Source organism: Buteo buteo, chromosome 2 (assembly GCF_964188355.1).
Source record: "Buteo buteo chromosome 2, bButBut1.hap1.1, whole genome shotgun sequence".
NCBI lineage: Eukaryota > Metazoa > Chordata > Aves > Accipitriformes > Accipitridae > Buteo > Buteo buteo.
The window spans coordinates 3,871,897-3,899,117 of NC_134172.1; the positions used below are offsets into that span (position 1 = coordinate 3,871,897).

At 50.3% G+C, this 27,221-nt stretch overlaps 2 protein-coding genes across 7 annotated transcripts in view; both read left to right on the forward strand.

Annotated features, from left to right (window-relative positions):
- CCDC13 (coiled-coil domain containing 13) overlaps nt 1-6,927 on the forward strand; it is a 36,484-nt gene extending 29,557 nt beyond the window's left edge. For 3 of the 5 annotated variants that reach the window (XM_075044155.1, XM_075044164.1, XM_075044174.1), the window contains 2 exons: nt 2,244-2,358; nt 2,895-6,927. In XM_075044155.1, the coding sequence (XP_074900256.1) occupies nt 2,244-2,358; nt 2,895-3,054 (275 nt within the window). In that variant the 3' untranslated portion in view covers nt 3,055-6,927. Of the gene's footprint in view, nt 1-2,243; nt 2,359-2,894 lie in introns of those variants that run through there. The other 2 variants (XR_012652611.1, XM_075044185.1) reach the window with 2 other exon arrangements.
- Nucleotides 6,928-9,650: 2,723 nt separating this feature from the next.
- Nucleotides 9,651-26,213, forward strand: HHATL (hedgehog acyltransferase like). 2 transcript variants are annotated; one of them, XM_075044221.1, is made up of 12 exons: nt 9,651-9,844; nt 11,395-11,541; nt 12,092-12,159; nt 12,474-12,650; nt 12,819-13,013; nt 13,863-14,072; nt 17,809-17,980; nt 19,661-19,805; nt 20,205-20,240; nt 21,026-21,227; nt 22,684-22,825; nt 24,452-26,213. In XM_075044221.1, exons 2-12 carry the CDS (start codon nt 11,436-11,438, stop codon nt 24,571-24,573), a joined length of 1,575 nt encoding a protein of 524 aa, XP_074900322.1. In that variant the 5' UTR covers nt 9,651-9,844; nt 11,395-11,435; the 3' UTR covers nt 24,574-26,213. The 2 variants fall into 2 exon arrangements, with proteins under 2 accessions (XP_074900322.1, XP_074900329.1); XM_075044228.1 differs by having other exon boundaries at nt 9,652-9,844; nt 12,537-12,650.
- The last annotated feature ends 1,008 nt before the right edge of the window (nt 26,214-27,221 follow it).

The window sequence follows — 27,221 nt, forward strand, 5'->3', positions numbered from 1 at the left end:
ATGGGAGCATTTTGGTGCTGTCTTCTAGAGGAGAATTTAACTGAATTTTTGAGTGCCCAGACTTTCATACAACCTGGTAGTGTAAAGTGTTGATGTGTTGTTCTGTTATCATACATGTGCTCCACTTAGATTTCCCTTGCAACCCCAGAGAGATACAGTGGTAAACTCTGCAGGTCCTGAGCCATTTTGGTCAAGTTGTTGTGCTGTAGTAAGTTTGGTAACTCCCCTCTGGGAGATTGGCATTGCATAGCCAGAGGAAGCAGGCTGTTCTTACCAGTGTGACAGGTTCCTTCTTACTAAATATTTAGTTCATTAGTCTTGTCTGCTTAAGGACTAAAAGCAAATGTAGAAAAGGATTGGCAGTAAGACTAATAAGAAGAAATCATCTCTAAGTCTGTAGGATGAGTAGGTAACGATCTATTTCACCACCCTTCTTTGAAGAGGGCTCAGCCCCTTGTGATGTGCCAAAACTCTGGAGTTTGTACAAGAAATGAGTCTACAAGTCTGTAATATACCTCTTCAGCAGAGCCTGTAGGTTATCTAAATGTTTTCATGCCAGATAGTTGAGGAAATAAGAAGGAATGAAAAGCTTGAATATAAAATAGAGACTAGAGAACCCGCTAATTAACATAATATTTTCTTTTCTTTCTGGAAGTGCAAAATTGGAGAGAGCTGATCTAATTGCTAATCTAATGTTTCTAGTCTCTTCAATTCAAGGGAAGTAGATAATGATACTGAGTAGCTAGAAACAACCCAGTTGTGTTTTAAAATTATTCATGCTTTTCAGTTTTCGGGTTTTTTTCTATCTTATCCAAATTTCAAATTAGCAAAGAATAATCCCAGAGGAGAATAGGTAAGTAACAGCAGGTTTTCCTCAGCCCTGTAAAACACAACCTCAAGATCAAAAGCATTTCTTTGTTATACAACATAGCCTTTTCTTCTCATATGTTTTTGTTAGAGTCCAATACTCTCTGACCAGGTTCTTTTAGATATTCCACATGAGAAGGATTTAGTGTTTTAATACCAAATTTACTTATTTGAAGATATTTGACAATATGTGGGATTTAAATTTGGAAAAGTGATACAGCAATGTACTGAAATCACAACACAAGCACAATATAGGAATTGCAATGTACAGTTGAATCGCAACACAGGTATGATTCCCATTACCAGCCTAGATGCTCGCTGTCACGATGCTGTGTGTCCCCAGTTTTGCTGGGAAGGAATATGTGGGTTGAAGCCATCTCAAGTCTTTATTTTCTTCAAAGATCATTTGGCTGTTTTTTTGATTTTTATACCCTATGTTGGCCTGAACCACATACACATTTCCCTCATGTTGGTCTAGCAGGCTCAAGGTAGGTAGTACTTTCCAATGATTATTTTAGAGAAGGCCATTTACATTTACTCAACTGATTCAGCCGTTTATCCACAGCAAAGACCACCCTCCATTCTGCTTGGTGTTGGGATAAGTTCAGCATCCTCTATGGTAGCTATGGTCACTTTCTACATTCCTTTCTGAGCTTCATGGGTACATCATCCTTGCCTGTCTTCTCTGGGCCTTCTTCCATTGTAGGGATCGACTGGTCACTCACAGTTTTTTGCTTTTCCAATCCCAGTAGTAAATTTGAATTATATTTTATTTATAACCCTGAAAAAAGTTTTTGTGTCCCTTTGAAATGACAGGAGCAATGCTGCATGTTTTGGGTAGGCCTTTATTTAGGAAAGAATTCCTGATTTAGAATCGTAGTTTGAAGAACCTCTTTGAGTGCTTTATTGCGTTTAACCAATGTTGTGTTTATGCTGGGGATCAAAGTGCTTTACAAAAGCTGTTGTGGTGTGTGCCACACACAAACATCATCACAGGCATTCAGGTAGCAACAGTTGCCATAATCTTAAGTGAAACACAATGACAAGATTAACATTAAAATAATCGTTTTCAACTGTTTCTATCACCTATTGTTTTGGCCACTTAAATATTTTGGATGTTTTTTTTTTCTTCTCTAAATAGGTAAGCATATTACTGCATTTAACCCAGAAGTGCAAACTCATCATGTTTTAATTTTGCTGAAAGGAGATTAAAATAAAAGCTTGTCCTATATAGTTACAGTATCTTCATGGATATGCCTAGAACTGAACAGATTCCTTAGTATTTATTCACTATTTCCTGAGATTCACTCAGTGTGCTACCAAGTGAAAATGGTTGCTTGTTTTACTAAAACCCCATTTTGTGATTAAATGTACAGGCCAGTCTGCGAGTCACTCAAGACTCACCTTGAATGTGAGCGATAGGAAGGAGCTCTCTGCAGCCCAGCTCTCCAAGTTGCCTCTAGAATCACAGATAGAGGAGCTGAGCACAAGGTATGGTTTCCCTTCCTCCATGCAGTGTTACTCACAACAGCTAAAACTCATTGCTGTCCTTTTAGGAGTGATATTACCTGCATCCGCTCCTCAGAAGATAAAACCTAGCAAACTCTGTAGAAATCACAGATCCTCTGGTCTGAGCTTGTCTATGCCATTCTACACAAATTTCCTAATAACTATACAGATACCCAGAAATATCAAGCTAATGCAAATGTTAACCAGCACAAAACACGTGCAAGGAAGACACCTTTTTTTTCCTTTTTCTTTCCTTATGCGTTGATTGCAAGCTTATTAGTGAAAATAAAATTATAATCTTTAACAAAACAGATCTGAAAAGTATCTTGGTCATCTAATACTCTTTTCTACCTCAAAGAGAGAAGGAACAAGTGTTAAGTCTGCTCGTTCTCATGCCTGTCATAAAATTACCAGAGAGCATGTGTTTCAGTGTTTTCTTCCCCAGAGCTGAAGCACTGTTCTAATTTGCTTTGAAGCTCCACGACTCACATGAAAGTTTTCCTTTTGTTTCCTCGTAGGCTTGTGATCCAGCTGGATGAGAACGAAGCTCTGAAAGCCGCTTTGGAGACTACTGTGAGAAAGAAAGAGGAAGACTTTAAACTGTATCAGGACACAATGGACCAAGTGAAGGATATCTTTTTACAGGCCATTCGACAGCAGAAACAAGAGACGAGTTAAGCAAGATATTCAGAGTCCTTTGGACTGCAAAGCAGGGAGAGAGCCCAGGCATCGTGCCCATGAATTGAAATGCAGTGGCAGCGTAGTTTTGCAGCCTCAGATCGTGTCATTTCTTTAGCATTCGCAGAAGAGGATGAGAAATGGAGGTGAAATACAAAAAGAGTGAAGGTTTTGCATGTCAGCAAATTCTGTCAGTAAGAGTTAGGAAGCAGCTGGCTCACAGACTGCACATGCTGTAGGTTGGTGCAGTTTAGGAAGCTGCAATTCCACAGTGTGATTTTGGGCAAAACCTCCCTAGTTTCAACAGAATTTTCCTCAAGAGGGCTCGATATTCAATATGCTGCTGCCTTTATCAGCTCATAAAGGAATTTGCTATACAAAAGTTTTGCCAGCTCCCTTCCAAAGCCGTGCCAGGAACAAAGTTCTGTTTTTATCGGCTCACTGATACCTGTCTGCCTCAGGCTTTCTGTCATGCGGATTAGCCTGGCCTCTGAATAGCTGCAAGTGAACTTTGGGGGGGCTCCACGCACCATTCCAACCTGTTTCTTTGCTTGAACATATTAACAGCAGAGTTTTCTGATACTCAGTGGAGTTTCCACTGAAAAGGTGGACTGTGCTGATTACACCTGCAATCAGTCAGACCTACCTTAAATTCAGCTTATTCCATAAGATACTTGCCATCCAGGTGATGAATTTCCTATTTCTGGGTCTCTGCATTCATCCACCAAGCAGGTCTTGTTCTCGCTAGGAAGAAATGCTAACAAAACGCAGGCAGGTCCTCACCGCAGTAGTGGTGGGACTTCTGGAGATGCTGAAAACACTTGCATCTCTGTCCTTTTCTCTTGCAGCATGGTGAGAACACCAAGTGCAAGCTAATAAGGCATTAACATGCAGCCTGCCAGCAGAGAGCTAGCCTTGGGGATTACAAGCAAATGGAGAGCTAGTAATTTTTGTATAGTGCTGCTTTGTTTCTCGGTTGAAAGTCTTGAAAGCTCTTCTTTTTCTGCTTTGCTTTTTGTGAGCGTGAAGTTTGTCAGACTTTAACCCCAGCCACCACCAGTGCAAAGTGGATTTGTGGACAGGCGAGCCGCTGCTCCCTTCCCCAGCACGGGGCTTGCATCCCGACTCCACTTGCGCTGCGATAAGGCAGAGTGAAAAAGAGAGCAGAGTGGGAGTTAGTCCAGATGCGGTGAGGGTAGTGTCGTCCCTGTCTTTTTCCTGATTAGGTTCAGATGTCTGTCTTCAAACAGTTCACGAGTCCCTGATGGAGGAGGTCACGGAGCTGAGGGTTAAGCCTCCCTGTACCCAAGAGCCCTGCTCCGCTCCCCCAGCGCTGGCCTGTATCTCAGCAAAGCTGTCAGGTACTTTCCTGCAAAAAAGCAGGACCAAAACAGTTCACTGCCAAATTCCTCCTGCTCACCCTGCCAGTAGCGTCAGAGGAAAAGGCATCTTGCAACCCGTAATCCTTTCCTCCCGACACTTGGGGAATTGTAAATCCTGGGTCGAGAGAGAGACACAGTCTCGTTCAAGTGAGCTGCGGTTTGTTTCTGTTCAACTCTGTCCTGATGATTATGTAGCATGGGGTAGAGTGAGCAGACAGAAGAGGAGAAATCAGCCCACCTCCAACAGATATTTTAAGGACCTGAAGTAGTGAGGGCATCACTCTGAAAAGCTGCCTGAGCTGTGGCAAGAGGTGTGGAGATTTTGCTATGTGGTGGCTGCTAAATTCAGGCTGGTAGCTTGCTGCTGGCGATTCTGATTTCGCTTACACAGAAGTGTGAATCAATAATATTTTCACTTAAGTACGGGAGAGGCAATCTGCCATCCTTTCTAATACAGCGTCAGCGTTTGTCCCCTGTCCCGTGACAAAGCAGTGAAGATCATACCACTCTCCAGCAAAATGGCTATGAATCAACCCATGAAACACAGATAAGTAACTGGGAGTGTTATATGTTACAGAGCTCATATGGGTCGCTAGCACATGGTGCAAACCTCAAGTGCTGTAACACTTATTTCTTTAAACATATGCTTGTTTGGGGTTGCACAGAAGTGTTTTATTTTTTTTTCTGCACAAACACACACAGAGCAACACCAGACGCCTTGACAAAGAAGGAACTAAGACACTATAAAATAGTTTATTTACAGAACCCATACCTGTAAGTAACTGTTTCTCATGGAAACATGCAATCTGTCTCCCATCACAGAGCGGGAGGTTGGGGGGGGCGCTGAATACAGGCCAAATTGTCCAGATCTTCTGTTTTCACCTTAGTTTTGAAATAAATTCCCTCTGCACTTCCACAGAGTGACCTGCCTTCAAATTCTCCCTGTGGAATTGCTTCCCAGTTTTCAAGGTATGAGACCGATTTTCTTGCAGTGTATGTCATTTCATTGCTGAATGTAAGAAACCCTGACAGATCTTGGAAGCGGGAGCCCTAGTTCATCTGGCTGCAGCAGCCCCATGTCCTCCAACCCATCACTCAGGGAATAAAAATAGTGAAAATATTTTTCTCACTGCCTGCAAAAACCCGTACCACTGGTCCTCAGCCACGGAATCTCTTCAGCACGTTTGATGTGCTGTTTGAGCTACAACGTATCTTTTAGTGATGTAGCTGGGCTTGATTTGAAACCTCCACAACCCCCTGCTTTCCTTGGAAGTTTGTCCTCATGGATAATTACCAGCCCATTAAAATCCCGTGCTTCAATCCTCATTTGAATTTCTCTGGCTTCAGTTTGCAGCCAGTCATTGTTATGCCTTTCTTTGCTAGATAAAAGGGGTGTAAGTACCCAGCATTTCCTCACTGGCAGAGCCTTCATCCAGTGTAAAGTCATATCACAGGCTGCTTTTTGATAAGCTCTGAGTTTTTTCAGTCTCATTGTAGCTAATGGTGGTGACAGGCTGGTGGTGACAACGCTCAGCACCGCTGGCACAGGCTGGTGGATACAGTTAAGCTGTGAAGAACAGCATAAGGTTAATTTTGCTGCAAGTATTTGAGGCTATAGACACTCCTTTTTAGGATTTGGCCAGCTTCTAGCTAATGTATGCTAAGAATATGAGTCCTCCAAACACTTGGGCTGAGCCAAATGTTGTCTTCTACTCCGGAGCTGGGCAGAGCACTTCCACGAAGCAGCCATGAAGTGCCTGACAGATGCATCCGATTTTAAAAGTACAACTGAACCACTGGGAATAAATGACCTTTGATGAATTGTCACGGTTTTCCTTTCGGCCTGTCGCGAGTCATCTACCTGCGACGATCAGGCATCGCAAGAGTGCAGCTTTCCAAACTGGCCGTAACGTGAATTAAGTTGCATTAGCATGGTTAAATATAGACAGTATCGACACAGGCGAGCTCTCCCTGCCCTGGGCTCCGCTCGGCCAAGTGGCAGAGGATCAACCAGCAGGTCAAAGCCGATCCCACTGTAACGACTCCGATTTAGAGCGGTAGATTGGGGCCGTGGGTGGCTCGTGCCCTCCCCGAGGCTCCAAAGCAGGATGGAGGTGCGAGGAGGAGACAGATTTCAGTCCTTCCCATGGGTGAAGTGGGGAGGAACCCAGTGGCAAAGGGGAACTAAATTGGAAATTGCTTTGCCAACCCCTCCGGCAGCGGCAGCCAGCAGCTGCTACTGCCCTGCAAGCTGCAGGGCCCTCGCCCCGTGCATGACAAAAGGAATGAGGTTCAGCTTTAAATGGAAAAACACTTTAGCAGAGCCCCCGTGCTCTAAATTAAGCCACGACTGAGCCAAGAGGGGTATTGGGTTTCTCCCCTCATCCTCTCCCCTCCGAGCCCTGCTCGGGAGCCGGCTGCTCCCGCGGGACAGGGCGGCCTCGCTCAACAAATGCCACCTCAATCCCCACGCGTCTCCGCTTTCAGCTCCAAAACCCATCTGCAGGCAGGGGGTGAAGTCCCGGGCTTTAAGAGCAGCTCGTTCGTCAGCGAGAATATTTATCCGTGGGGTGCTGCGTGGCAGCGAGGCGGGGGGGTCATTCCACCACGTTGACCTAATCGGGGCATTTTTTTCAGGAACGGGAGAGGATCACGAGGAGAGGAGCTGAAGGCAGTGGGCTTTGAGCTGACGCGGGGTTGTCCCTGCCAGGTGGTGGGAGCCTTCTTCAGAGTCCTTCCCCAGGGCAGCAGGAGGTCCTGGGACCTTTGATGGGGTTGATGGCTGCTGTGGGGGACGGGCAGAGCCGTTCTGGGGGTGTTGAGAGGGGTCCTGGGGGTGACCGTGGATGGATGGATGGATGGATGGATGGGGCACGCACCCTCCTCTCCTGAGCCGTCCTGCTGAGGTCCTGGTGGGGTTGGCATGTTCCCAATGACACGTTTGCATGGGGAACCCGATGAGGTAACCTAAGGCGGTATAAAACAACCCATGCGGGTTATTATAACGCTCTCTCCTTCCAGTTCATCCCATAAAGAGCTGTTCCCGCAGCGGGGAGACAGCAGCGTAAGGCAGGAGCAAGCAGGCAGGAGGAGGCTCCTTTGGTGTCCCCATCAAACATCTCCAGGTTGTGCCGTGTCTCGCTGGGACGGAGCCGAGCGCCTTTCGTTGAACCCCACCGCCTTCCCGCTCACTTTCTCGGCCTCAGCTCGTGTGCCACAACTTCCAGCAACCTGCCAAATGTTTGAAAAACAAACTATCATTTAAATCAGCTCGAAGCTATAAACAGCCCTTCGTCATAAAGCAGCAGCACTGGGGCAATAAAACACGGAGGCGTCCCCTGTGCTGAGGAAGGCACGCTGGTCACATTAAAAATAAATCTTATTATATTAGAAATCAAGAGCGGGTTGGATTTTTTTTTTTTTAATTTTAATAATATCCATAAATTAAAGCTAAATGATTTTTATCACCACAGTTCCCAGAGCCTCATGAAAAAACGCCGCCCAGCCCTCCATGTTGCACTTTCAATCCAGCAAGATCACAAATTGCTCGGGATTAAAAAAATTCAATAAAATAAAAATCTATCAGCAGCCCAAAACTTTCTGGGTGCCAATGCCCTGGGAGAGCAGCACCATGGGGCCGTGACCCTCCTGCCTTCCAGGACCCACTCCCTGGACCCCCCCCAGCATCCCTCGCGTACCCGAAAACAAAATCCCCATCGCCTCCAGCCCCGTGGCCGCTCAACGGGGTCCATCGTGCCTCCAACATGGTGAACGCTCAGAGAAAAGGATTTTGGGGTTGGTTTTGGTTGCTGCGTGGAATAGGATGGGGAGGGGTGAGCGGGTTTGGGAGCCAGGGAGGGTGACGGGGACTTGTCAGCCCCCTGGTACCCCTTTGGTCATTATCTTCCTATACCATCTATACATTACCTTCCTATACAATGCATCCGTCTGTACCCGCTGGCGGGGGGGGGACAGACACAATTTTCCCTCCTGCTGCGGCTCCTTGACGTATGGCCGTGGCTGGCCATAAACCTCTGCCCTCCACAGGCGCTCGGAGCGTGACAAATTGTGTCGCTGCGCTTATCTGCACCGATCTCTTAATTACTTCGCCTCTAAGCACCCAGTCAATTATGTCAAGGTCTAAAAAGCTGAAGTCCCTGGGCAGGGACCGAGCTGCGGCAGCAGGACGAAGCCTGGGGCTCTGGGGCATCCGAGGGGCAGGCAGCCAAATCCTGCCTCGTCTGCTGCAAATTAAAAAGTGGCTCATTAGGTGCTGAAACCGTTGGCCGTACAGCCATCGGCCAAGGCTCTCTGTGGAAAGCCTCTGTGCACACCAAGTTCAAAACGCTGCTAAAAAAAAAAGCTTTTTTTGTTCGGGGCAAAGCTGGGCTGACCTGAGGGGTGCCCATCCTGGAAATCCTCCCTCCGGAGCCCCAAACACGATTTTCTTCACCCCAAAGAGGACAACCCGTGGAGGTATTTATAAAATCCGGGGTCGTCTGCCTTGGTTCTCTCCCCTGAGCCTACAGGCAGCTCAGGAGATGCTCGGGGTCATCGGTCCCAGGGTGAGCTCTCCCCAAATCTGGTAGGGGTTTGGTAGAAGGAGCTCGGTGCGGGACACGGAGACGGGCTTGATGCCGCGTTGACTTTTTCTTGGCCGACTTGTATTTACATATTCCGTAATAACAGAGGCAGCGACCCAACCCAGCCCCTTCCTCTCCCCATTTTTGGCTGCAGATGCCAAAAACTGAGAAGGAGACCCCGAAGACAGTTTGTAGAGATGTTGCACCCTCCGAGCCCGGCGCCGATTTAAACACTTCCCCGAGCCGGGGAGGGATCGCACCTTTTTGGCTCTGTGCCTCAGTTTCCCCATCCCCACGCAACGACAGCCGTTTCCCCTCTCGCACAAGGTGATGGGGGCTAACCCCCTCCTTTGCGGGGCTCAAAGTGGGGGACCGAAACAACCCCGAGATGGAGTCGGTCCCTGCGTGGGGGCTGCTGAACCCCCCGGAGCTCCCGTGGGCAGCCCTGGGTCGTGCTCCCTGGTCCGGGGTGAGTTTTGGCAGGCAGCGTGGGTCCTCTCCAGCAGCTGCCGTGACAGACAGCTCCTGAACCAGCCCCCCTCTGCAGTGCTGCTCTAAAATAAAAATACCTCCCGCCTGCTCCGCTCCACTCCCGGCCAAACTTCCTCCAGGGGCAAGGTGGGGGGGAAAAAAAAAAAATAAATACACCCACCCCCCCCTGCCCCAAGCTGGCCTGAGAGATGCTGTAGGACAAGCCAACGGCTCCCAAAATCCTTCCTTTCTTTTTTCCCCCCCCTCTCCTACCACTCCCCATCGCGGTGCTGGACGCTGGATCCCCCCCCCCGGCACCCTCGCCCACCTCCACCCGTGGTCCCGGGGCTCAAGGTCAGTAGCGGGGAGCGATGGGGGGCTGGAGGGGGGGGTCACACCGGGGATGGTGACACGCTGCTCCCACTGCTCCAGGGTTTTTTTTTTTTGTCACCTCTGCCTTGCTCCCACCGCCCGGCCCGGGGGTCCGGTGGGAGGGAGAAATAGGGGGGGATGAGGATGCTGCTGCCCCTGGGGGGGGAGGCTGGGGACCCCCCCCCATGCACCTGCTTTGGCAACTGGGGAGCGATCAGGAGTTCAAATTATCCGAGGGGGTTTCCCACCAGCACCCTTCACCCACCGCAGGGTCCCCAGAGTCAACCAGGGACCCTTAACTAACCCCCCCCCTCAAAAAAAAAAAAAAAAAAAAAATAAAGCCTTGAAAAGCGTGGAAAGGAGGAAAAAAAAAAAAAAAAAAAGCTCTTTAAAGCCACCTCTGTGAGTGCCCTCCCGCCGCAGGGGACCGCAGGGTGGTGGCAGCGCGCCAACGACCCCCCCCAGCTCTTAAAAAACCTCAATAAACCCCCCTAAAAAAAAAAAAAAAAAGAAAAAAAATTAACTAAGCACCCACGGCAAAAGCTTTGCGATGCAGATGCAAAAGCAGAAGGGGACCGGCTCGCCTTTTATTGCTGCCTAAAAGCCAGATTTACGCTTACTTATTCCCTTCAAAGCGCTCCGCCGTTCGCGGGGTGCCCCCACCCGCGGGGGATGTTCACGAGTGGGTGGCAGTGCCGGAGGAGGATGCCTTCCCCCCCCCCGTATACAGCTTCTTCCAGCCCTAAATTGCGTTTTTAGCAACTGGACACCCAGTCGGGAGGCTGCAGAGCTCGGGGAGGGCTGAAAGGCAACGTCGCGTCGGGGTTAATTAGCCTCAGCAGGTGTAATTAGCCCAGGGTTAATTGCGGGGCTGGGTGTCAGCATCCCCCGAGCCCTACTGATGTTGGGCAGAGCGGCTGGGGGGGGGGGGGGTTTAACCGTGCCTACGGGGTCTTAAGGCTTGTGGCTGGGAAAAGTTTGGGACCACGGGGTTTTAGGAAATTCCCCCCCCGAGAGCTCAAGGTTGGGTAAAATCCCAGCAGAAGGTGAGCAGCAGCCCAGGGCAGGGGAATATCGCCATCCCAGCACAGGCGTCTTCGTGCTCTCTCCTGGATCCCCTCCAAGGATCCAATTAGGAAATTGGGGGGGGACGGGACATCAGAGCCACGTTGGAGGGGACCCCATCCTGGGCAGCTGGCATCCCCGGAGCATCTCTGAACGTTGGGATGGATGCAACTTTCTGGGAAGAGCCCTTTTTGAGGAGCACCTGGCTGAGCTGCCCCCAAATCTTTGCTCCTGGCGGGGGTTTGCAGCAGGGCTCAGCAGCAATCTCTGCCTGCGCCTGAATTTTGCCCCAGGGTTCAGCCCTGGGTGTCACGGTCTTCTTCTCTTCAGCTACCAGCCTTCAAAGAAACCCGCAAAGCAGAGCTGCTGAGGACCAGCAGCAATTATTTGGGGTGCTGGAGGGGTAGGAGGGAAGGTGAGCTCTCACCCCTGATTTTTTTTCCTCTCTTCTCCTTCCCTTTTCCCAGGTCTGGATCCCCCGCACCGGCTGGGGCAGTAACCTGCCGCCATGGGGGTTAAAACGATGCTCCCCAGCTACGAACTGGGGTTTTACGCTCTCATCGTGACGTGCGCCGTGGTATACAGCGGCAGCGGGATCTTCGAAGCATCCAGAGGTAACGCTCCCCATCGCATCCCCTGGATGATGAGGATGGAGGGATGGAAGGTGGCTGCTTTTACAGCTGTCCATACCAGCAGCAGATCCCTGGCTTTAATTTTTGCAGAGAACAGCTTGGGAATCCTTTGCAAGGTTCAAAAGGATTTTTTTTTGCCTGGTTGCCTCCTTCTCCCCATTTCCATGGCTCAGGGCAATAGGCTGTGGTACGTCACAGGTCTCCAGCCAGTCCCCAAAACAGGCAACCACCCTGCCTACACAGGGCTGGTTCCCAAATTTTTTGTCTGGAAGCCCAAAAACCTGAAAATTTCATGGGATCAGCCGACAGGTCTCTGGGATGTGCGCTGCAAAAAGACTTTGCTGGAAATTCTTGCAGAAACAGTTGAGGTTTCTGACTCCTATGATTGTCTATGGGAATTAGGCAGTTTTGGGACAGGGTGTTTGAGCCCTGATGGCTCATCATCACGTTGAGGAAGGCTCCCTGCCTTGCCAAAACCCGGACCCAATTTCCCAGAGCTGTTTCTTTCCCCATAACTCTGTTTTTTTTGCAGACAGCATGAACAGAAAGGCCTTTCGGGACGGCATAAAGCCGGGCTGGCACTACTTCGGCAGGAAGATGGTAAGCGGAGGAAGGACTCGGTCTTTTCTAGCTACCGGCGACATGGTCGGTGCTGACTGCTGGAGAAGCAGAGCTGGTTTTTCTGCTGCTGACACGCTTTTGCAAAGTCCATGTGACTTGTATTTTTCTCTCTAACAAACTAGTCGGGAAAATACCAGCCCCGCAGCGCCGTGGATGCTCTGCTTTGTGTGCACCGAGACGAGAAACCTCTGCACGTCTCTCCTGGGGTTTTATGACCAAGCTAAAGTGCTCGGGAGCCCTTGGGTGGAAAATGGGAAGAAAAGGCTTTGAAAGTTGTGTGGTTTCCCCTCCAGACGGGTGTTGGGTCAGGGGTGCAATGGCTGGGGACAGTAAGGCGCCCGGTGCTGCTCCCGCAGGACGTGGCCGATTTCGAGTGGGTGATGTGGTTCACCTCGTTCAGGAACGTCATCATCTTTGCCCTCTCGGGACACGTCCTCTTCGGCAAGATCTGCTCCATGACGGTACCGCAGGTGAGGCAGGGATGTGGTGGGATGGGTTTGAAAGCACCAGGTTGACCTGGGTTCTGTGGAGGGGGGCTTGAGGGCTGTTCTAGGATGGGGAGATGTTCTAGATTAGGGCGAGCAGGCTTGGGGCTTTCACCAAGCTGACCACGGGTCTGGACCATTCTCTTCTCGCAGCACCGGGCTGTGATGTACATGCTCTACGGGATCTTGGCCGTGCTGGGCAGCATGGGGCTCGTCTACCTGATGATCATCCTCTCCCACTGCCTTGTCCTCTACTCGGTCGCGCTGGCCAAGCAGAAGTGGCTCTGCTACGTGGCCGGGCTCTGCTGTCTCGCCTCCTTCAAGGTGGAGCCATTCAGTTCGTGGCAGGTAGGTGCTGTCTCGAACCATCTCTCTGCCTCATTTCCAGCCCGCTTGTGTCTGTCTCCTTGGGTTTGCCCCCAAGGAGGGCTCCTGGGGAACCCCCAAACACTGGGCGCTTCTCCTGGCTATGCCAGAGCTCCCACAGGGTTTGAGAGGGAGGGGACTGTTGCGTCCCTGAGTTTGGGAATAATCCCACTGGGATTTTGGTGGCTTCATGCTGGGCCAGAGCTCAGGACACCCAAGTCCTTGCCGCTTAGGCAACAGCTTGTCAGCCAGGCAAGACGTGTTCCTGCCTCGTGCCTCAGTTTCCCCATCTGTAGCACAGTGCTGGGATGGGTTCAGTGATGCCCGTGCCTATCTCAGGTCTCTGCCCAGTTAAGACTTTCTCTCGCTGGTGGGTGGAGGGAAGCCCAGGAAGGGCCTTATAAAGCTCTTCAGTCCCTCTAAAGGACAGTGCCGCCTCTCCCTGCCTGCTGCTTACCTCCCAAAATGCATTTCCCCTGCCTCCATCAGCCTTGTGCTGGCTTTTCTTCACTCCCTGGGGAGGGTTATGTCCCCGTGACAGGGTGACCTTCCCACCCCAGACCAAAGCCTGCATGGCCCGTAGCTGCTTGATGAAGACATGGCCAAGAGGATCTACCACTTCCTGGCTTTTCCAAGATGCAGGAGCCAGCTGGGAAATCGAGCCCCAGTTTTTTTCTTTCCAACAGCAAGGCTTATTAGCTCCAGGGACAATTGGTGTCAGAGAGTCATTAGAGGCTTTGCCTGCTGCCCCAGGAGTGATGTCCTCCACAAAGCGAGGGAGCACAGAAATGACACCGCGTTCCTGGTGGTAACTCTTCGTTTCTCATCCAGAGCGGGTTTGTAACGGGAGCTTTTGATCTTCAAGATGTCCTCTTCTATGGAGGAAGCGGCTTCACCATCATGCGCTGCATGAGCTTTGCACTCGAGAGCGCCGAGAGGAAAGAGGGCATCTACTCCATCTTCGACCTCCTCAAGTACAACTTCTACCTCCCGTTCTTCTTTTTTGGGCCTGTCATGACGTTTGACCAGTTCCATGCCCAGGTGAGTGCTCCTGAGGCCAGGCTGGAGGAAGACCTCTCCCTGCATTTTTTTGCTTGGGTTTAATCCCTATAAACCCCCACCTTTTCCCACAGTGAAGGTGCAAATGGTTGTAGAGCTTCTCGCGGTCATCTAGAGTCTGTGGCCATAGTCTGGGCTGCGCAATGATGCTGTGATTTTTGTGGGGAGGGGTATAAACTGATGGGGTTTTAATCTTCCCTTTTGGGTTTTTGGCCATTTCCACTGATCAGTTCAGAAGAGAAGACGTTGCTGTGGTGAAAGCATCACGCTGGGATGAGGAGGGGAGGGTTCAGCTCATGTCCTTCCTCACCGGGCAACTGCACTGCTCCATGACTCAGTTTCCACGTGCTGTCACCCCAGCAGCTCCGTGCCGCTCCACTGTGCGGAGCCGGGAGGCCACGGTGAGAGCCAGACATGTGGTGCCCATCTATGGGACCTCTACGTGCTGGTGGCTGTGACAGCAAGGGCAGTCTCCCATTTCCATCCGGCTGGTTCACCCAAGGAGCATGAATTTCCAGGATGGTCTGTGTGTCTTAAGATGAAGTTATTTCTGTAGAAATAAGTAAGGTTGAGTGGAAGGCTGTGTTTTGGCAAAGGGATTCCTCTGCTCTCCGTGAAATACCCTGGTGCCCCCCCAAGTCTTTGCCTGTATCACGTACAACCAAGGGAGCTTTTTGAAGAGAAGAGTCTAAACAGCACTGGAAAACATCAGCAGAAGCCTGGGCTGGTACCAGCTGACCTCTGGGCCTGTTTCACGGCCAAAGATCAAGCAAAACAGCAGCGCTCTCTGCCTCCTCACTCTTCCCATCTCAATGTCCTTTTACACCAGTAATCGACCTTGGTCATCAAAGCAAACTGGTAGTGCTCGCTAAGAGAGGGACCTCTTGCTTGGTCAACAACAGTGCTGTAAGGATCACCATCACCCCTCCGTTTTCTTTTAAAGAAGAACAGCTACACTGAATTTTTGGACCCCAGTTGACATCTGGGTGCAAGAGCATTATGGAAAAACATTTGTGAATTCAGAAGAAAAACCAGCCCAGGGCAGGGGAGAGCAGCCAGAACCTCCCTGGTGCAGAGGAGACCAAAGACCCACCCAGCCCAGCACCTTCTCTCCAACTTTGGGCTGGTACTGGTTGCCTAATAAAAGGTCTGCACTGGTCTTGTTTCTTCCAGTGAGCAGGATAAGCCCTGATCTGAGTCCTGCTCCTTGCTGGTTCATTCACCTGGGGATTTAACAACCTCGTGCTGCATGTTGAAAGGAACAAGATCCCTTGGGTCTTGCAGGTTCTGTTTAAAAGGACTTTTAGAGCATTTGACACTGAAGATCATAAGGTCAGCGCTGGCATCACCCATAAGGGATGTTCGTGGTGCATTGAGTCTACCGGCAGCCCGTTCTCAGTGGACAGGCACCAGGGATGGCCAGGCTGCTGGTGGGCTCTTCTCCCCAGGCTGCTGGAAGAAATGTTTCATCCTAAGGCTTCATCTTTCCAGTCGTGTCTTACCTGCTGGGCTGAAGCCCAGGCACGCACGGCCCCAGCAGCCCCCGCTGTCCAAGCCCCTCCAGAGGGGGTACAGGGCCCTGGGGTGCCCTCCTCACCCCATGTTCCTCTTCCTTCTCCAGTTTCCATCAGTGTTTCCTATGACACGGGCAGCCCTGGCTTCTCCTAACACTGTAAATCAGGGCATTAAAGTCCTCACGTCTCCAAGACCTGAATTCCCACCACTCCTACAAGGCTTGATCTGGAGGGGGGTTTATTTCCTGCTCCTTTGCACAGCCCCAAACCAGGATGTCTGTAGCCACTTAATGAGCAATTCTCCCCCCTCTGCTGCTTAAAATGCTCACCCCAAAGGCACAAGGAGTAAGTCCCCAACCCCTTTCCCATGCCAGGGGTCCTGTCTTGGCCTGGCCACCACTGCCACCTCCTGGTTAGATGCCCCCCTGCACTGCTGGAGCTGCAGCTAATTGTAGAGGTGAATTCCTAATTGCCCAACAGCAGTTATGGGAGCGGGCAGATGGAGTCTGGCCCAGTTAGGGAATGGATCTGTCTCTTCGGCTCCTACTGGTGCTGTGTATTGGTGGAGCCCTTGTACCCCCACGCGTGATGGGAACTCATCTATGCCAGGGCTTGGCCAGCCCCATTTGAGCTGAAAAGCATCTTCCTTACTAGGATGAAAGGAACAAATTCAATTCTCTAGGGCTGGAAGTGTGGGGGACACAGCCCTGACCTCAAGGGGATGGTGGCGGAGTGCTGCCACCGCATGCAGACATGAGGACGAGAGGACACGTTCTCTAATTGCACCGGGGAGGTTTAAATCGGATATTAGGAAAAAATTCCTCACCAAAAGGGTTGGCAAGCATTGGAACAGGCTACCCAGGGAAGGGGTTGAGTCACCGTCCCTGGGGGTATTTAAAAGACGTGTAGATGTGGCACTTAGGGACATCGTTTAGTGGTGGACTTGGCAGTGTTAGACTTCTTATGGTTTGACTCGATGATCTTAAAGGTCTTTTCCACCCTAAATGATTCTATGAAAGGAGGGGCTCCATGTCTTCCCACACGTCTCCATGCCTGAGCCTGTCCTCCCTCAACTTCTCCTCCAGCTCAGGGTCCAGTGGCCTCTTTGTATCCTTGAAGCATTTGGCATATAACAGACACAAAAAAATCTGGCAAAGGCTTTAATTCTCAGGAATCATCTGGATTTGATGACGGGGCTGGTGCGGCAGCCTGCGGATTATGTTGGGAGAGCTCCCACCTCTCGCAGAGAATAAAGGGAAAGTAATAAACATAAGAGGATTTTGAATACAGCAGCAATTTTTACGGCGATGCGGGGAAGCGAGGACATCAGTCTGCCCAGTGTAATCCTGAAAGCTTGCTCTGATGATTTTTGTATTACAACGGTCAGAGACATGACAGCTCCTGGAGGCAAAGCCCGGCCCCTGTTTGTACAAGACGCAGCAGAGACGAAATCCCCATCGATCGGGTCCCAGCCGAATCAGGATGGCCCCTTGAGCAGCTCTCCCTCTCGTTTACAGCTGGTGTCTGCAGCAGAAGCTCCAGGGACCATCAGGCATCCTCGTCCTCCTCCTCCCAAATGACCCTGGCCAAAAATATGCATCTGGCCCTGGCAGAGCGGTCAGGTGGGATTCCAGCCCTGCTCCCAACCTCTCCTGGGCATGTAGATGTCCTTTCCTACAGGCTGTGGCATCCTGTCGATGTTCTGCGTGTGGGTATTTGCTCCCACTCAGTGACCTGTGCAAGGGGCCACCCTTAAGGAAATTTGTCTTTCTGAACACGTCTCTGCAGAAAGAGCATAAACCCCAGCTCCCTGGTTGGTATGGTTTTCACCTAGGGTCCCTCAGATACAGCCAGACCTGTCACCGCTGTGTCACACCATGTGCCTGCTCTGCTGGAAACCCCAGCGATGGGAACAGCCTTTGCTAGGAGGGTGATCCAGGAGGCACGTTTCTGCCGTGCTCAGTGCTGAGGTGGAGGTCTTGGAGGGATGTTGTGGTTGTCCTGCTCCCCATGGATGTGTTTGCCTGAGCTAATCCCTTGGGTCTTCCTTAATCAATGGCGATTTCGGCCGTGTAGTCCATGGTGTGATTTCTAAAGGAGAACGCTGAGTCCTCGTTTGGACCTTGACTGTTTCTGTGGATGCAGGGACATGCTGCCCATCCTGTCTCTCAGCTCAGCCCTTTCCTGGTTTGCCATCCCGGCAGGTGAGCACCCGAGAGCTAAGACGCAAAGACGACGAGTTGAGGAATATCCGGGTCCATGCCCTCCTCCACGTGGGGGCCATCATTGCTGTGGACATCTTCTTCCACTTCTTCTACATCCTCACCCTCCCTTCCGACCTGAAGTTCATGAACCGCCTCTCGGACTGGTCCTTGGGTGAGTGCCTGTGCTTGGACGCGTTCACACCTGTACTCGGCTTCCGAGCAGTGGTGAGGGGTTCAGATCTCCATCCTTCTCCATTGACAGGCTTTGGCAGTGCTCACGTTGGACAGGTTTGAGTAAAGCCCCTCTTCTTCCCATTGACAATGCATAGAGCTGACAGCCCTGGAAAGCAGATGGTGTTGGTCTGACGTTCTCACAGGGTCCCGGTGTAAATTGTTTAGCTCGGGGTTTAAGAGGCTGAGCACCAAGCCATTCCCATTGCCTTTGGACTGGAAGGGAGCTCAGCACCTCCAAAAAATCAGCCCCATGCTGTTGCAAGATGTACACCTGGTATCTCAGATGCCTTCACAGGTGGCTACCCATTATGGGTGGTTGTGAGCCACTGAAATGGCCCCAGGGCGTAGGTTGTACAGGGCAGTTGTAGCTGTTGTCTTCAGCTGCCTAAGGGAGGGTTGTAGAGAAGGTGAACTCTTCCAGAGGCTGGCAGGGAAGAAGCAGGACGCAGCAAACAAGGTGCAGCAAGGCAAAGTCTGATTGCATGTAAGGAATTTTTTTCCTAGAGTGGTCAAACACTGGAACAGGGGCCCAGAGGGGTTATAGATTCTCCAAAATTAGACATATTCAACGCTTAAATGCACAATGATGTCCAGAGCAACCTGATCTCCATTTCAAGCTGGCCGTTCTCTGAGCAGGGCTGGACTAGAGACCTCCAGAAACCAAACTCCCAGGATGAGTAACGGTAGCAGTCCTGGCATTCAGCCGGCATCTGGATGGAGTATTTCAGCCGGCCAAATACATGTCTGATGGCAGCATTTGAGTTGCCATAGGGTATCTGACATCCACACGGGCAGGGGCTGGAGGAGCCCCATGTCTCTCCAGAGTGGCAGCTGGAGGCCAGGAGAAAATCCTAATGCAGCTAGAATGGCACTAGCATTGATTTAGGGTGTCCTAAGAGACCTGGGTGGACTGACCAAGCGTATGTGTTACTCCAGAGGGAGCTGAGCTCTTCTGCAGGCTCTGCTGACTGTATTGACCAGATCTGCCTGGTCTACGGCAGGAGCTCAGGCACTGCTCACATCAAGGCACCGTGTGGTCCTTAATCTGTGAGCTCAGTCCCACCAAGACAGGGGCATTTTAGCTTCTCTTTCCATAGGAATTTGAAATTTTGGGTGTTTGTTCCTGCAGGGTTTGCCTTCCAGTGTCAGACACCTCTCCAAGACAGAGTTTCTGGCCCTGGCTCTGCTGTAGCATCAACATTACATCTATGGTCACAAGGAGTTGGGGAAGGGGGCATTTTGATGGAGTTGTCAGTAAAACCTCAGAGGTCAGAGTTGAGAACTGTGATGAGTTTGTCATAGATTAACAAGCCTTAGAGGGAAGGAACAACCTTGCACTGGAAGAAATGAGATCTGTATGACTTTCTTGGACTACCAAGACCAATAAACAGTTTGCTCTTGAATACCCCAAGAAGATACTGTCCTTTGGTTCAAGCTTCTTAAAAAGCTATTTAGTTTTAAAAGCTTTGCTGGTCCAAGACAGCATTAGACTGTCCTCTTGATGTTATGTTTCTTGCAATAGACTACATGCTCCCATGGGACATGATGTCCCCCAAAGCCCTGAAGGTGATACGTTCCGTGTTCCTCTTCACCTGTTTGACTCTCATTTTTGCTCCAGCTGGCCTGGCCTACTCCAATTTGGTGTACGACTGGGTGAAAGCTGCTGTCATGTTTGGGGTCATCAACACCATTGCCAGACTGGACCACTTGGACCCACCCCAGCCCCCAAAATGCATCACCATGCTCTACGTCTTTGCAGAAACGTGAGTAGCCCACGTGCATCAACAGAGAGAGAGAGACAGCATGTTTGACCTGCACAAAATGTGCAAGGGGGGGGAAGATGTCTGGGCTCTGCTTCTGGGCAGCTGGCCTATGAATTGGAGACTACCTACACTGAACAGTCTATACTGAACCTATAGTCTAGACTTGGCCGTAGCCCAGGGAAATGTTCTTGGGCAGGAAGGAATAGATAAGGAGAGAGGTGTTGTAACCTGGCACATCGATAGTGGGACCTGTTCAAGGAAGGAGAATGGAGAACTGCTGTGAAAAAGGTTGTAGGTGGACCTCGCCCGGGGTCTGGGTGCCTTCTCTGGCTGACTGCTGCATGGAAGAGTGTCATTACGTTGTGTGTTTTAACATGCTTTTTATCATCTGCGTTGTAGGCATTTTGACAGAGGGATTAATGATTGGCTATGCAAGTAAGTGTCTAATCAACCGTCTCTAGTCTGGTTCAGGGTCTTCTCTTTCATCACATAGCAATGAAGCATTAAATGCTGCTTATCCCAAAGCTGAGGTGTCCTCTCCTCTGGGTGAAACATGAAGTCATAAAGTCATATTTGGCCTGTTTATCCCTAAGACCATTGAACTGATCACCACAATGTGCAACACATACCCCCACCCCCCAAAGTTGGGAATAAGAGAGTCCTATCCCAGAAATCCCTTTAAGTCTGGTGGGTTTAGCATTCCCTCAAGGGAAGAAGAATCAGGATCATATTCCACCGGGAGGAAAGGGGAATTGAGCCCAGATCTCCCATATCCTGGGTAACAAGGGTGGCCTGAGCTCCATCTACATCTCCCTCAGCCCTTCAGCTGTCTCCAGCCATGAGTACACACCAGCAAACCTGTACTGAAGGTGGTGGCTGCTCTGTGATGAAATCCTGTGCACCAGCACGTCTGAGATGATAGCCTGCAGCTTTACAGATCCCCATGTTTTATCAACCTTTTACCTGCAAGAGGGGCAAAGGGTGGTATTTTGTCCTTAAGGAGCTATAGGTTTGGGAGGAACACAAGCCACGAGCAGCTGGACTGCAGCAAAAATCGGTTTATTGCTAGAAGGTCTCAGCCAAAACCTCCTCCTTTTCTCACTGAGGTGCTCTAGATTGACCTGCCTGGGAGGAGCTTGTGGTGGGTGAGCGTGGGATAAGGGACTCTGGAGGGGTCTCCTTAGCTACAGGGAGCACCGACCATTTTCCTTGGCCATTAGGTACGTGTACGATCACATTGGAGAGAACCACGACAACATCATGAAGGAGCTCGTGGCCACCATCGCCACCTTTGCCGTCACCACCCTGTGGCTGGGGCCCTGCGAGATTGTTTACATCTGGTCTGTCTTCAACTGCTTTGGCCTCAACTTTGAGCTCTGGGTGCAGAAGTTCTTCCAGCAGGAGCCCTTTGCCAAACTGGAGGTGAGGAACTGGGCTACATGTGGATAGGGGAAGGTCAATGGGTCCGGGACCAAACTCTGGTGCTGGAAAATGTCCATGGCTGTAGGGAGCTCAAATTTGTTCATACAAGTCGGATCCACTTTCAGCTGAGACTGAAGAGCAACATCTCTGATGATGCCATGCAGCAACACGTCCAGGCCTCCTGTGTGGAGACCTGAAGCTCTCTCCTGTGGCCTTTAGCATCCTTGTGATCAGCTACTTAGCTGTGCAAGAGAAGCACAGTCCCGGTGCTCTGTAGCCTTTCATTTTATGCACTGTGTCACCCACCCAGAGCAAATTCCCACCTGCCCCTGTGATGCTTCATGGGAAGTTTAGGTTGGGTCTGGAGCTTTCAGAGGGAAAACAGAGGTCCAAATGAACGAGGAATGCAGCCCCAACGAGGCATCAAAGTACCACAGACGCACACAAAATCTGAGGTCTGTCCATGGGGAAATGTTTATACATTTCCATATGGAAATCATTTGTTCTTCTTGTTCTGCAAAACATCTTGGCATTCTGAGTGTTTTTGATCTGATTTCTGATAAAAGCAAATGTTTAGGTACTAGAATGAATTATTTTCCAAACAGTCCAAAGCTTAGTGCCCTGTCTCTGTTTGGGACGAAGGTTCCTTGGGGACACATTGGAAGAAAAACTTACGAAACTCCGTTCTGGAAACAATTATGTTCTTTATTTGTTTTGCTTAACCTAAAGTCTGGAGGTCCTAAACCGGTTCAGTAAAGACCCCTTTTGAATAAAAACTTTGGAGAGCAATCCTTCCGTTTGCTCTCCTCGTTGAACTTCTAATCAGATTACAGCACTTGCAGGCAGGGAAATCTCCTTCCCTGCGGCACTGCAGTTCTCAGCACTAAGTGGCCTGGGGATTCACCGTGCTCTTTGAAGATTGCTATAAACCACTTCCCCGCTCCGCTCGCAGCAGCTGCTCCTGAGGATTATGTGCCAGTGACAATTTCACTCTGCTGCTGTCACTAGTTTTCAGCTCCTTTTTTTTTTTTTTTTTTTTTTTTAATTCCTAAGAAACAATTTCTACCAGGAGCTGGGAGTGATTTGCACGTAGGGCTAATAATAATCCTGGTATACAACAGCATTCATCTGCCTTGAGGAATGGCTTACCCCAGGCAATAGTTGAAGAAAGCAATATACAGGCATTATAATTAGCATGAAACCCTGTATAACATCTTGACCCTACCCATGGGACCTTGAAACACCAGTCCGGAGTCCCACATGCATCTGAGTCCAGCAGCAGAGCAGAAGTTTTGCCTTGTCCTTATGTTTCTTCATCCCAGAGACACTAAAGGCTGCTCTAATTTTTGCCTACCCCTCTGGGATCCCAGCTGGAGTTTGGCCGGAGTTGGACCGGTGCATCCCCTTTCCTTACAGCCCCATTTTCCCTCACTCTCTGCTCCTCTCCCCTCCGCAGGCCAAAATGTCAGAGGCCATGTCTCGGCGGATTAGGGCAGCTTTCGGGGCGGCAAATTTCTGGGCCATCGTCCTCTACAACATCCTAGCCCTCAACAGCCTGGAGTTTGCACTGCTGGTGACCAAGAGACTCCTCCTGACAGGTAAGATGCTACCAGCCTTCCCCACCGAGGGACCCTTGGCTTGATGGGGGGGCCACTGGTAGGAGAGCTGAGGAATGGGACTGGCGAGTCCTCTTGGGTCCAAAGTAGCCTGGCCATTGGCTTGTTATGTGACTGCTCCCAACGTGCTTAATTCTTGTTCAAAAGGCGCAGGCGGTGGTTTCTTAGCTCCTGCCCTTCTCGTGTGAGCTCTCCGGGGTGCGAGCTGCCTTCCAGGGGTTCTTGTAGAGCTCCTAGCACAGCCTGACGCTGTGAACTGGACTCCTCGCAACGCTAAGGTCACATTCAACCCACCGAGGTGGGCCGAGTCCCTGGCTGCGATATGGTCCCCTTGCTGGAGAAAGGGATTTACTTGTCCGACCTCGTCTCCTTCAGCAGTTACTCCTGCGTCAACCTGAAGGTGACAGGTACAAACCCTCCTGCTACAGTCTTATCTGTACGTTTCTAATCAGGAGATGGTGGCACTATTTTGAAGTCTTCTTGAGCAGCCCAGGGTATAAATAGCCATCGGGAGCCCACGTCCTCTGGCCCTCTCAGGGAGGGAGGGGGCTGGCATAGGAAACGGATAATATGATGCGCTGGGCTCAGTGTGCCAGAAGTGCCTGCCCGCTGAGCTAGCTGGCTTTTGCTGGTTGCATTATTCATTTCAGAGGTCCTGTTTTAGTAGGTACAAAGCCTGTGTCTCCCCTCTGCTGTGGATACCAGACTCATGGTTACGAATGGCGTCAGACCTTTCCTAAGTGGAGGGAGAGCTCTCAGTCGCGTACCTAGTTGACAAAAACATGTTTTTCCCTGAGCGTACACTGTGTACCCACTAGGGACGGGACAAGGCTGGGGTTGATCCTTAGCATCAGCGGGGCACAAAGCTTCCAGAAGGTCACAGTGCTGAACAACGATGGACATGGGCAGGTTGAATGGGCAGAAAGTCAACCACCAAGTCTGAACTTGGGGGGCAGAAGGAGTTTTGAGGGTAAGACAGTGCTCAAAGCCACTCCAGCATGTTTCCACATTAGAATCATAGAATCATTTAGGTTGAAAAAGACCTTTGAGATCATCGAGTCCAACTGTCAACTATGCCCACTAAACCACGTCCTGAAGTGCCTTGTCTACGCGCTTTTTGAATACCTCCAGGGATGGTGACTCAACCGCTTCCCTGGGCAGCCTGTTCCAATGCTTGACAACCCTTTCAGTAAAGAATTTTTTCCTAATATCCAATCTAAACCTCCCCTGCCGCAACTTGAGGCCATGTCCTCTCATCCTATAGCTTGTTACTTGGGAGAAGAGCCTGACCCCCACCTCACTACACCCTCCTTTCAGGTAGTTGTAGAGAGAGATAAGGTCTCCCTTCAGCTTCCTTTTCTCCAGAAAAGCCGCAGTCCATGATGCTTTGGTGAGCTCAGGCACTGCTTCATCTAAAACATGATGCTGGAAATTTCTCTCTTCTCTCAGTGAAGCTGTAGGGCTGGATCCACAACGCAAAATGTCGTTGGCCATCATGAACCCGTGGGACCTCCCAAAACCACCTGAAAGGCAGCAGTGCTGGAGAAGAGCTAGCCCTGTTAGGCAAGCAGCAACAACAAAATGACCACGTCTCCCTCCATCTTCTAGGTTTCCCTGTCAGCACCTTGTCCATCTGGTTCATCACATACTGCGGAGTGCAGCTGATCAAAGAGCGTGAGCGCATCCTGGCCATCGAGGAGGAGAAGTGTGACAAAGCAAAGGCGGACTAGAGAGAGGCATCGGCAGGATTGTCCCAAAGCCTCGTCTCCCTTCCAGCCACTGGCCGGGGCTCTCCAAGCACTCCTGACAATCGGACTGCTGTAGCTCACCCATGTAGAAGTCACTCGAAAAGCACAGGTCACCCCCTTGCTGCAGGGAAGATTTTCTGTAAGACACAGTGGGCATTTCACAGGCTCCCCATGCATGGCAGACTGCTGAGGTAGGCTCCCAGGACATTTCTTTAATGCCAGAAAGAGCCATCCCCATCATTTTGCTGACCCTTTGACATTGTGCAGGTCTAGAGATTTCACCCTCTGCTTCCCGTAACACTTGGTCCGCCAGCACTCAGCTCTCCTGCAGGACCTGTAGCCCATGTCTCCCAGAGGAGACTCTCCAACGGTTGGAGGTTTTAGGGTCGATCAGACACACAGCTGTGAGAAAGGGATTAGCTGGTGCTGAGCCTGCTCTGAGCAGACTATCTCCAGGTTGCTTCCAGCTCAAGCATCCCATGTTTCTTTCACTAGAAGAGACAGTCAGCATCCACTGTCAAGTGTTCAGCATTTATGGTTGTGCAGTAAGGACCGTGAAATGGCTCAGCACGATCTATACCTACCAAGAGGCTAATAAATAAATAGTACAGTCTTTATAGCAAAGGGAAGGAGGACCAGGAATGGCAAATTGAAGGGTAATTATCTCCCTACCACTGTCAGCGGTGCAGAGTGATAGCTGTTACAATCTCTGCAAAACAGGTCCCTTCAGCGTTATATGTCTGGGAAAAAAATGATTTAGTGCCAACATCAGGCATAGTTAATGAGAGTGTGGGAGCCATACCTGCTTCACAGCCATCGCGCATCGTGTACAGGTCGCCTGGGGAGCGGGCACGCTGAAGAACTACAACAAATGGCTCACAACTGCTTGGTCCCCAGGCCCCAACTCATACCCAAAGGGCCCTCTGCTGTTGGGTCTGAGACCGATGTGGCCACCATGATTATCCTGCTGTGACTGATATATGTCCTAGGACTCAAACCAAATCCCGCTCATGTTTTTTGCACACCATGGACAAAGGTTTAAGCTCACATTCCTGCCCACGGCTGAGAAACAGAAGATGCTGTAGCCAACTCTTTCTCATCTCCAGCCATCCATCTCTTTATTCAACTGACTTTTTGGTGCGCACAGCCTAAGCCCGTGACTGCATGGCTGAATGAGTACACACACATATATACAACCAAAGGAGAAAGACCCTGAATGAAGGGCAGTGACTTGGGGCTGGGTGGTGGAGGGAAAGCCCATGATAGCCTCCTCGGAGAAGCAGACTTTGGGACACTGCCTAGGGAGTGCATTGAATAAATGTACATGTGTGAAACACGGTGCCTTGGGGAAAAGGTGGGTTAATAACTGAAAAATAGCTCTGGCTCTCTTGCACTTTAGAATAACTTTCAGTGGCCTTACGTCTGAGTTATGTCGATGTCTGGTGAGGGCAGAATCTGGACCACTTCGCAGTGTGAGTCGAGATGCTTGGTGCTGGTGTATTCTGGCTTCTTTGTGGATGAAACAGGATTGGTTCCTGGCCAGCTTTCAGCTCTGCCAAAGTAATTTGTGAAGTCCCTGATAAATGTCATTTATATATGTAGTAAATAAATGTTGGACATCTATGGTGCCTGCCACTTATCACTGTTATGCTGCTGTAATGAAGGTGACACCCTGGGCAATGCCCTGCCATCAGAGCTGAGAGACACAAGCATCTGTTTGCAGGTCCTCACCTCCCACACCTAACAGTGACACAAGACATGGTTGAGTTTAACAGAAACCCACCTTAGTGGCATCACCAGATTGGAGGTTTGGCTGCAGCTCGATTCATATTCACCTTTACTTTGACTCCACCTTTGTACTGCTGAAATATCACGAGCCTACCGCCATCAAACTTGTAGTTTTTGAGTTAGAAGCCATGTTGGTTTTATTTCTGGGAGCCTGACCAAAAATGTTGGAAGTAAGGGCAGGTATTGTGCCTCGGTGGCATCTCTAGTCACATCCCAAAAAACTCCTTCAGCTGCCAGGCATATCTCTTTTTAACACAGGTCTACTGATGGACCTTTGGTAGATGTTTCTTGGCACCTCCATTATTTCAGATTTACTCTTTACCACCAAACCAGCTATGACATGATGTGCTTCCTTCCAGGGTAAAATCCAGCTTTTCTCCGCCACAGCTGAAGCCACCCTGAGCTGTCGGACCACAGGCTCTGTCTCCGTGGGTGGCTCAGCTCAGGTCCCTGGCTGCCCGGGAGGACAAACAGAGTTGGCCACCTCCCAGTGTCAAAGTGGGTGACTCACATGGCAAAGCCCAGTGACTCTGCACTGCCCTCCTGACTTGGATACTCCGGGAGAGAAAATAACCCATTCACTAAGGATCTAAATTTAGCCAGCAGCTGCATCTGCTGGAGCTGCCAGAAGGAGCTAATCTTAGACACCAGCTGAGCAAGTGATTTGTTAGAGGCACAGTTCATAGGAGAACTTGGGCTTTGCCCCTCTTTGCCTCATGTTATTCCCTCTGCTATCACTGCTGTTACAAGCCCAGGAGGACTGGTGAGCCAGAGGAACCTAAGTGTGCTATCTCAACCAGCTCAGCCTTGCGCTGGAGACCCTTATTCTCAGCATATGCCTC